This window comes from Myotis nattereri, assembly GCF_964212035.1.
Source record: "Myotis nattereri genome assembly, chromosome: 1".
NCBI classification, from domain to species: Eukaryota; Metazoa; Chordata; class Mammalia; order Chiroptera; family Vespertilionidae; genus Myotis; species Myotis nattereri.
In genome coordinates, this window is record NC_138075.1 from 90,798,289 (window position 1) to 90,808,711 (window position 10,423).

General features: G+C 55.0%; 1 protein-coding gene across 2 annotated transcripts; it reads right to left on the reverse strand.

Moving 5' to 3' along the window:
* Nucleotides 1–5,626: 5,626 nt before the first annotated feature.
* Nucleotides 5,627–10,120, reverse strand: NKX2-1 (NK2 homeobox 1). Of its 2 annotated transcripts, none has more exons than XM_081090247.1 (3): nucleotides 10,005–10,120; nucleotides 8,916–9,301; nucleotides 5,627–8,003 (listed from the first exon to the last, which is right to left on the reverse strand). In XM_081090247.1, exons 1-3 carry the CDS (start codon nucleotides 10,079–10,081, stop codon nucleotides 7,267–7,269), a joined length of 1,200 nt encoding a protein of 399 aa, XP_080946373.1. In that variant the 5' UTR covers nucleotides 10,082–10,120; the 3' UTR covers nucleotides 5,627–7,266. The 2 variants fall into 2 exon arrangements, with proteins under 2 accessions (XP_080946373.1, XP_080946372.1); XM_081090246.1 differs by lacking the exon at nucleotides 10,005–10,120 and adding an exon at nucleotides 9,401–9,545.
* Between the last annotated feature and the right edge of the window lie 303 nt (nucleotides 10,121–10,423).

Sequence of the window (10,423 nt, forward strand, 5' to 3'; positions counted from 1 at the left end):
ACCAGCAAGACAGCTATGTTAAAAAGCACCAGCAGAATCCCACACACTTTCCCAGGCACAGTTGTCCCTCCCTCCTCCCCTCGCCTCCTTTCCAGGCCCTTCTCCTTCCCTCTCTTGTCTTACCAATGGGCAGAAGCATAAACACAAACTCCCAGTTTTCATAGACACCCAACCAACAAAATCTAAGTATTCAGCCATGTCAAAATTTTTCAACAACTAATTTTGTGTGGGTGTGGCGCTATAGTTGTTGGAAAACAGTTCATACAGGAAGGTGAATGTCAACTGTTAGGGATGCAATGAAGTCCTTGTATGTTATCATACATCTCTTTGCCTCCATCTAGTGCTAGATTATGGCTGTGGGTGGGTTGACTTTTTGTTCAACATTTTCAGAGGGCCTCCTGTTTAATTTCTGTATGCAGCCCTGGTGATGTGCAGACAGATATCGGAGCTTTATCTGCTGTGTGAGTTGCGGGTAGGATGGATTGCAGCACTTCCAACGCTCACCACGCCTAGGCTTCAGCCTCAGCAGTCCTGCCAGGGAGCAGTAATCAACTTTTCAGTGAATATCACAGGTTGGCGAGTAGTAATGAACTAGCTACAACTTCTGGCCTTGGCTAGAGGGGGTGGTGTGCTCTGTGCACACTTGTGCTGCAAAGGTTGCAATTCTTTCTGAAGCACACTCAGAAGGGAAGGATGAAGCCCTCCTGCCCAGCTCACTCCTCCTCCCTTAGTTCCCACCCTTGCAGACATCCAGGCGTGGTGGAGTGGCCTGGTGGGGAGAGAGGTATAATCCTCTGAGGCTTCAGCATCTCCTCTGAAAGAGCCTGCCCCTCCAAGTCAGTTTAGAAACCTGGTGCTTTGCGGGGTGGCTGCAGGGACCCTAACTGGCTGGGTTCGCTCCCTACACAGGCATAGCCAGATGTGTTAAAACACCGACCTGGTCTCCTAAATTAGAACAGAGCCAGCAGCTAGCTTAGGGGCACTACCTCTCTCTCAGTCCTCTTCGTGTCATTACGGTAATTCCCAGGTTTACATCTGAGCGCATGCACTCAGCCCTGTGTGTTCTGGAGAGATCAGGTAAATCGGTGGCACTTGGATCAAATAAACCCTTGTTTTCCTAGAGCTGTGGACACCTTCATGCAGCAGCACTGGGAGGGAGAGTGCGAGGCAATGCAGAAGCCCTGCCATTCTCCGATTTCCCCAAGAAAGACTACAAGGGCTTCTCGACTGGGGAAGGTTATCCAATGACTCTTTTCATGTGGCCTGAGATCTTTTATTTTGTAGAAAAGACTATCAACAATCACCCAAATCCCTAGAAATGCAATGCTTAACACTGCACCAACAGCCTGGTGTTACTGACAGTTCTATCTAGCAGTCAAAGACGGGGTTCCCGGAAATGCATGAAATACTTTTCCTTGTCGGACTACACTCAGACCTGCCCTCTTATTTCCACTGCTCCGTGAACGGAGGGTGGGAGTCGGGGCGGGGAGCGTTTGCTACTAACAAGGGTCAGAAACATTTCCATTGTTTTTGTTAACTGGCAATAGTAACAAACAACTTATATTAATGATTTTTATTAGTGGATGATCTAGGTGCGACAAATGAAAGCAATTTTTGTTATAGATTGCTTCAAGAAGTCTCACCTATAGCTGTGTGTCTCAGGCAACAAGTTCATTTTCTTTAATAATCAATTTTAATATTTTCCAATAATGTAATTAGTTCTCATTTCACATGAGGCTGAATTAATGGTCCAATTCAAAGTTGGAAAAACTAAAGAACGTTTTTGTTTACTAAGTGTTTTTTTTTTTCGGGGAAACTCAGTTTCACATGACACTTTAATTGATGAATGTGTTCAACTTTCTTGCATGTAACAAGTTCTCTATGATCCCCTACTAAGAGAATCCTATGTTAAAATTTTTCTTTTTAAGTCTATTATAAAATAGACATATAAGATGTATGTGTGCATGTACTCCTATGATACATACACAGGCAGGTGTCTGTATGCCAGCACTTATACTTACATACAGAGTGGGCAGAATCAGATGTCACTATTGTGTTGGAGGAAAGGGTGGTCTTTAGCAAGGCCTATTGCTGCAATTTTTAAAATATGTATCCCCATTTCAAGCAGAGCACAAATAGTGACTGATTATATTGCAGTGCCCTGCAAGTAGCTAAAAAGAAATAAAACGGGAAAATGGATTTGAACCTTATGCTTCCCAAAACTGTTACAATTCATAAATAACAAAGACAGGACATGTTTAAGAAGCAGAGGCCAAATGGGAAACATTATCATATGAGGAGCCTGGGGCCATTCCTAGATGCCCTCCAAGTAGGGCATTAGGTCACTGTCAGTGGGGAGTGCAGCCAGCCACTTCAGCCACGGCTTTGGGGGCTCCGGCACAGCCTGCTCCTCCTCCGTTCCTCTGAGAATCATCCAGAAAAGTTCAGAAACACATTTACACCGGGGAGGAGGCATGCGGACCCTGGAACTCCCCTTCAATAAAACCATCTTTACTCCCATCCATACCCAATTCCTCCAGCCCCTGGGGTGGACAAGCTCACTGCAGACGGTGACTCGGGATAAGGACACTCCTTCCAGAAGCTACTGGCCAAAGAGGCGCCAGAAAAAATTCTGAACTCTAAGTTGAGGCAGGAGCCCAAAATGGCCCCACAGAGGGTGGCCTGAAGCTGCAAAAATACAATTGCTCAACCACAAACACACCAACCAAGAAGGTAGGGAGAGCCAGAGGAAGGCGGTGCCAGGCTCTCCTGGCTGAGCAAGGAAAACATTCAGCCTCATGCCTCTCAGTACTCAAGTCGGTCATTTTCCTTCCATTCTAAAAGAAAGCCGAATTTGAAACAAACAAATCAGCAAACCATGCCTAGGAGCCATTTAATCTCAGATTCACATTTCCCAGCAGGCTTTCTAGTTCTCCACAAATAACATCGCTGCGCACACTGCTCCCCCGCTAACAGTTGGGGAGGGGGGGGGGGCGATGTCTGGAGAGAGAAGACATTCGATCAGAATTCACAGCAGCTTCTCACAACTCTCTTGTTTATAGAAAATGAATGGTCTGCCTGCCTTGCTTTTAGTTCAGAAAAGGGGTCAGTTTTTATCAGCACAGTTCACACAGATCCTGGGCTTTTTTTCCTTTATCTTAAATTGACCCGCTTTTAAGATAAAGACATAATAGAGAAAGCATTGACCTTACCTGATCCCTAATGAGTTGGAAGTCAGAACACCCCGCTCTCATTTCCTCTTATCTCGCTTGGGTCGCCTGGGAAGAGACTCGCGCTACCTTTCGTGCCCTCCCGCCGGGAGACAGCCCCTCGCCGGCGCGCACAGGCCGGGGGCGCGCTGGGAGAGCGTCGCGGGCTCTAAAGTCTGAGAATTCCTCTCTGGGTTCAAAATCGCAGACCTCGCTGCCAGACCCAGGCCTCGCCCAGCCCCGGGAGGATTTACAATCCCTTCGAAGGCTCCCGAGCAGGTCGTCCTCTTGGAAAGACCAACCCCTAAGCCGTGGGAAGAAGAGCTGCCTCCTGCGGCTCTTGGACTGGAGCGCGCGGGCCTCCCCGCCTCCAGGAGTCCGTGTCCTGAGCGCTTCCCGCGGCGTGGGCTGTGGCCTGGCTCGGACTGCACTCGGGGGAATCTTAAGCCGGCTACTTCCCACCGGGCCAGCCCCCTCCCAGAGCCGCTGCGGGCCGCTGAGGCATTCCCGGCCCCTCACCCGCTTCCTGGCCTCGAGGACTCGGCTGTACCTGCTCTGGCCCCTGTTGCGGGCGGCCGCAGCCCAGGCTCTCTTCTACCCGCTCAGAGCGTCTGTGCCCCGCTCTTCTGGCTTCCCCGGAACCCGACTCGGTCCCCAGCCCCGGGCCCTGCCAGCTGAGAGGGCTGCTGTCCTGCCTCTCAGACCAACAGATACGGGTTCCCAGGCTGGAGCGGGGGTGGGAAGCCGCTCCCGGATGCTCAACATCAAACAAGCCAAGCCTGGGGCTTCAGGCCCCGAGCCACTAGAGCCTCTCTCCAGGGCTCTCGAGGAAGTCCTCTTGTTCACAGGGCAGGGTGGGGGTGGGGGAGAGGAGGAAAGGGGGAATGCTGTCTGCAAAATCCCCCCACTCTCCCAAGCGTCAGGGCCTAGGGTGCTTGGGGGGGAGGAGGGCGCTCAGCAGCGTCGCCTGGATCTCGAGGCGAATTGCGCCGCACCACGCTTGGGGAAGCCTTGGGCTCTTCTAGGCATGTCAGCGCCAGGAGCGTCCTCAGAAGGCTGATGCGTCCGTCGGGGGAGGCCAGAACTGACCCAGGCCAGAGGTACTGGAGTCCTAGAGGAGGTCCCCTCCAGGCCTTTGCAGGGGCTGATGTGGGGGGGAGGGGGTGTTTCCATGTTGCGTTTTTTGGCTACACTGAGCTTGCACCTATTCCCTATCAAGACGCTTCAAATTGCATTCCAAACCTGCTTTCTGCAGCCACAATCTCCTGGCCAGGAGTGGGAGCTGGTGGACCCAAGGCCCTATTGTCTGCGTCCCATCCACAGACCCATTGAATTTACCCTTTCCGGGGACAAATGAACAGACTTCAAACTAAATTGGCTTTCCAGCCAAACGGATGAAGAATGCATTCGATAGAAACTCCATCCACTGCTGAGAGTGCCACAGCCCATTAAAATCGTGACTGTCAGAAACCTGCTCTCGGCTAGCATAGGGCGGGGATGGCAGCGGCTCTGGCCATTGGCCGGGCACTGCCCATCTTGTCCCCCACCAGGCTTGTTGCTGAGCACTGACCATGTTGATCAGAAACTCCCACACCCACGGAATCGGGACCTTAGGTGCCAAACATCTCCTGGCCCTGAGCTGGGTGGCTTGACCACTTACACACCCTGTCCAGGAACACTGCCCCTCCCAACACACGTATATAAACATCCGGTCCTGGATGTTTGCTTGTTTTCCAAAAGGTGAGACCTGCTGAAATTTCCTCCAACTAGCACACTCCCTAGACCCAACCGATCATCCTTTCTAAATCCCCAAGTCTTTCAGGATATGGAAGCAGTTCTCAAGCAGCCAGGATCCAAGGGGAGGAAGCCCATCCTGGCCCCAGTCCCAAGGCATGACCGGAGAGAAGCAGAAGCCCAAGGAAGTCAACCAAGAGGACTGCAGTAATGGGAAAAGGCCTGAGGCCTGAGGCCTTCCCTCAAAAGCTCCTGAGGGGTGAGGGTGGAAGTCAAGAAGAGAAGTGACTAGTCAATGAAGTGAAGAGAGGAAGAAATGATGGGGAAGGGAGAGCAAAAAGGGAAAAGTTGAAATTCTAGACAAGAAGTGAGTACATGATAAATATAAATCAATCCCCCACAATCAAACACTTCCAGGCCTAGGAAAAAGTGTTAGGAGGGGCATCTGCAGGCAGCCCACTCGCCAGGTTTTCTTGCAGGTTTATCAGGGTTTGATGAGGAAGGGACACCAGCCCATCCTGGTATAATGATTTCTCTCTATACAGAACCACTACTTTCTTCTCTTCTCCCCAGGTAACCCTGAGAGTTCCCCAATAGCCACATCTGGGCACCAAAGAAACCAGGAAATAAGAGGAAGGAGGAAACATTAAATATTTCAATTTTTTTTAATTTTTTTTTTTTTTGCTGGGGGTAGGTTGGTCAGGGAGAGATAGAGAGTTGGGAATAAGTGAAAAATAAGATTTAGGAGCCCAGAGATAGAAACCAGTAGAACAAAGAGGAAAACCCAGCTCCCAAAGTCCTGTGGGAAGGGAAGGAGGGTGTGCCTAAGCCAGCAGCCCAGTTGGACACCTCCCAGGGCCAGAACACCTCCCTAGGCCAAGGCCGGAGAGGCCTGGAAAAGCAGGGATCCGCGGCCAACCTTGGATGGGGATAGCCATTTCAGAGTAGAAGCAGAACTGGTAACAGACTTTTCCACTTTCAAGAACAACCTTCCACCAAATTCTAATTCCAAGGAGACTAGGCTGGGAGTTAGAAATAAAAGATTGATGCAGAAATCTATAGGGGCAACCGGTTCAGTAAAAATAATTGCTCATTCAGGGTAATTGACTTAGCTGTATAAGACCATAGTAGATACTTTCAAAAAACAGAAGCCTGGTTCTGAAAACTAGTCCTTTGGTCTAGTTCTCTTCCTTCTTCCTTTTCCCTCCTGAAGGAAGTAGTTTAGCTCTTCTCCTCTTTATTGCCAAGTCTCAGGACCGCTCAAGTTTTGGTTCTACTCAATTCGGAGGCAGAAGGCCAGGACTCCTTAGCTGGTTCAGGATCCTTTGAGACCCTAAACAATTCAAATCCATTCAGGCCAATGATGACCGCCCCCTCCAACCAAAAATGCCATTTAAAGCCAAATCAAAACCAAACAAAAGGTGGGTTTTTAATCAGAAAAGGAACCTTTTTAATTTGTATAATTTATTAGAAGCTTCTTAGGAACTATATTTAAGTCAGGTATCTACATAAGTTACAACAGAAAAAGACTGACGCTTCAAATACCAAAACTGCCAAATAATATACACAGATTTGTCAGTGCCCATAAAAAAAAAAAATGATGGGCTGGGGATGGGACCGGGACTGTTTTGTTTAGTTTTGTTTTTTACAATAAAATGTACATAGTACTAAAAACTAGTCATTTAGTCCAACTTTTGACAGCATTTTACAGCTACAGGTTCACATCAAACATGAAACAGTTCGCCAGGGCCAGCGGGCTGAGCCCGGCAGCGGAAGGTTTCGGGAGGGGGCATTTCCTTTGTGTCAGTGACAAGTGGGTTCTGTGGAGTGTCCTTCCTCTCCCCAGCCCCCATCTCCCCTTCAAAGAAATCTTGGTATTTACAAGTGAGTCCACTATGCTGGCTGGCAAAGTGAACCCAGAGTGAAGTTTGTGATCCTTAGAGTCCGGAGCCATGTCAGCATAGAGGATGCCCCGCCCGCGCGTGGGAAACCATTTGAACCACCTAAAAGACACCTGGAAAGTTGGTCTTGTTATGTCCTTCTCTGTTTAAAGGTTCCTTAAAGGATTGGATTCCCTTGGTTATTTTTATTTTCTTTTTAAAAAAAAAATCCCACAAATTTGAGAGAGAGAGAGAGAGAGAGAGAGAGAGAAGAAAGACATCCAGCAGTTTGGTCTTTGTGTTTTTTCCCTTGGTCTAAACCGGACAGGTTCTTTAGAAAAGCCGAAGCGCTAGGCTAGGAGAGCCGGGTGCTTGGTGTGTATGGCGGGCAGGAGGGGAAGCAATGAGGCTGTGTGCTGGGCCAGGCGCGGCCTAGAGTCCTCTCACCAGGTCCGACCATATAGCAAGGTGGAGCAGGACATGGTGCCATAGTCCGAGCCCGAGGAGTTCAGGTGGGACAGGCTGGAGACCTGGCCCTGCAGCGCCGCGGGGCTGGTGGCGTGGTGCGCCAGGTCCGGAGACTGGCCCGCGCTGCCCGGCTGGTGGCCCGGGTGCGCACCCAGGCCGGGGCCGCCGCTGCCCACTGAGATCGCCGCCGCCGCCGCCTGGGCGGCCTGCGCCTGCTGCTGCGCCTGCTGCTGTGCGTGGCCTTGCAGGCTGGCCGCGCCCGTCGCCGGGGCGCCTGCCTGGCAGGGTTTGCCGTCTTTCACGAGGACCGGCACCGCCACGCGGCGCGGCGACTGCTGCTGCGCTTGCTGCTGCTGTGGGCACCCGGCGCCCCCGCCGCCGCCGCCGCTGTCCTGCTGCAGCTGCTGCTGCGCCGCCTTGTCCTTGGCCTGGCGCTTCATCTTGTAGCGGTGGTTCTGGAACCAGATCTTGACCTGCGTGGGTGTCAGGTGGATCATGCTGGCCAGGTGCTCGCGCTCCGGCGCCGACAGGTATTTCTGCTGCTTGAAGCGTCGTTCCAGCTCGTACACTTGCGCCTGGGAGAAGAGCACCCGGCGCTTGCGGCGCGGTGCGCTCGGCAGCGGGGCCATGTTCTTGCTCACGTCCCCCAGTGAGCCCAGGCCGCCCATGCCGCTCATGTTCATGCCGCTCGCCGGGCCCATGAAGCGGGAGACTGTAAGCGACAAACGCACAGCGTCGGCCGGGGCCAGGCCGGGCCGGGCCACCTCTCCCGTCCGGGCCCTTGGCCGGCCCGGCCCCGACGGCGCCCTCCTCACCGAGGCCGCCTCGCCCGCCCCGAGAGGCGCAGCAGCGGGCATCTCCAGCGCCTGCCCTGGCCGTGCTGTCGAGGGGTTGACTGGAGAGTTCCCGCCTCAACCCCGGTTACCTCCCGCAGCCTCAATACCCCACCCAAAAAGTACAGTCGTTCCTTTCGCACCCAACCGTGGCCCGAGTCTCGGGGTTAACGGGCCCCCGGCGGGGCGACGAAGTGGGCCCAGGCCAGGAGGTGGGGCTCGACGGCAAGACCCCAACTTTGGGAGCTTAGGAGATGGAGGTATTCAGAAAGCCAGAGCCCCCGAACGCTCTGCCTCTTGGCCGCGCTCTCCTGTCAGCCCCAGTGCTGGCACTTGCTTGGACCATTTAGATCCCGCTCTGGAGCCGCGCGCCCTCCCACCTGATTAGACTGGAGAGGGGCCGCCCGGCGCCGGAGCGCGTCCCGGCACCGCAGCTCCCCGCCCGGACAGGCCGCACCTGTAGGCACCCCGCTCGCCCCCAACTCCCTAAGTTCCGGGGCTCCTCCGCGGGCGCGCCGAGGTCTCCAGCGCAGAGCAGAGCTGCTAGGGGGCCTCCTCTGGGAGACGCCGAATGCCGGCGCCTGCCCGAACGTCCCGCCACTAAGTCTCCTGGACCCTCAGCCCAGCCAGGGGAAGAATCCCCAGCTCCCGCGCCCGACTCCCTGGCGCCGCTGCCGGGCCGCCCACCCCGATTCCCGGCGCACGGCCCGCGGGCGCCGCGCCTTTCCGGCGGCTCTCCCCGCTCCTCCCGCGGTTAGCACGCGGCCCCGCGGCGGGGCGGCCTCACTTACTGGCGGGGAAGCGCGGGTCTGGGTTGGCGCCGTACCATCCGGGGCCCGAGGCGGTGTTGCGCATGGTGTCCTGGTACGGCGGCAGCTCGCTCATGTTGCCCAGGTTGCCGTTGCAGTAGCCCCCCACGGCGGAGTGCGACAGCTGGGGCACCCCCGCCGCCGTCATGTGGTAGGCGGCGGTGACGGCGCCGTGGTGCCCCACCGCGTGCTGCTGCATGGCCGCGGCCGGAGGCGCCGCCTGGCCCTGCCTGTAAGCCGCCAGCGGAGCGCCGAGGCCGCCGCCCTCCATGCCCACTTTCTTGTAGCTTTCCTCCAGGGGACTCAAGATGTCAGACACTGAGAACGGAGTCGTGTGCTTTGGACTCATCGACATGATTCGGCGGCGGCTGGAGGAGGAAGGAAGAGGAGGAAAAAAAAGGGAGAGGGGGAAGGCGAAGACTCGCAGCTTTTTTTTTTTCTCCCTCTGCCAAATATTCTGGTGTTACCTTAACGCCGATCTTGTTGGATGTACACGTAACCGAGTGGACCGAGTCCGCCTTAATTGGCTTGAGTGGAGGCTCGGGGGCTGCCTCGCGTTTGTTTTAGCCCGGCGCCAGGTTTTAGGCAGCTACCAGAGGCGGGGCGTAAGCGCTAAAGCAACAAGACAATAGAAGCCTACATCTTGCCCGAGATAATTAGCTTACATGCTGATGACAAGGTAAACACCTTTAAGTTTCACTTGTCAGGATTTTTAGGTTTCAAAGAGGGAGAAAGAGAGGGGGAGGGGGGGGACAGACACTCGACCCGAAGCATTTCTTTCCCCCTCCCCCCACCCCCTTCCCCCCGTATTTTGTGGGGTGCGGGCGGCGTACGGGGGAGGGGGGGCGGAGGAGGGGAAGGAGGAGGGGACCGAGAGAGGGAGGGCAGGAGGTGGGGTACGGAGTAGCCGAGGAGGAGGGATGGATGGTGGTGAGGCTGGAAGGTGAATGCTGCTTTGCAACCAACTTTCGGAGTTACAAAGTGAACCACTCCAGTCTGGTCGGGGTTCCCAGGGCGGGCGGAGGCAGGTGTTTAGAGGGAGGGGGCCAAGGGCTGGGTTGGGGGTTTCACCTGAGCCTGCTGGGGCTGCTCCTCCCTCCCGCCGCGGCCTCCCAGCCCCGCGCCTTCCCACAGCCTCCGGACCACATCGGGCGTCGCGGCGCAGAGCCCCAATCGCCAGCCAAGGAGCTTGCGAGTCGGGACGAACCCTGGAGCCGCACTGTGGGCTGCGTGTCTGTCAGTCTGTCTCCTTCTGCCCCTGTCAGAGGGACACCTCTGCTCCCCGCCCCCTTTCTCTCTACCCAGGAGAGATTCCCTCCGGGCGGAGGGGGCGCTGAGCAGGGGAACGGCTGCCTACGGGAGGTTGCCCAGATCCCCGCGTCCCTCCCTCCAGCTCAGGGTCTTCTCCGCAGACCAGCTCCCCCCACCCCCAGCACGCCCACCCTCCACCCGCGGTTCCCTTTCCCCACCTCCACCCCCTGGCCAAGGCA

Excerpts from the sequence above, each read along its gene's own strand:
- NKX2-1 (XM_081090247.1), bottom strand. The coding sequence starts at position 10,081 with ATGTGGTCCGGAGGCTGTGGGAAGGCGCGGGGCTGGGAGGCCGCGGCG. Across the intron at positions 9,302-10,004 it reads AGCAGCCCCAGCAGGCTCAG|CCGCCGCCGAATCATGTCGA; the intron begins GTGAAACCCCCA and ends TTCCTCCTCCAG. Across the intron at positions 8,004-8,915 it reads AGACCCGCGCTTCCCCGCCA|TCTCCCGCTTCATGGGCCCG; the intron begins GTAAGTGAGGCC and ends TGTCGCTTACAG.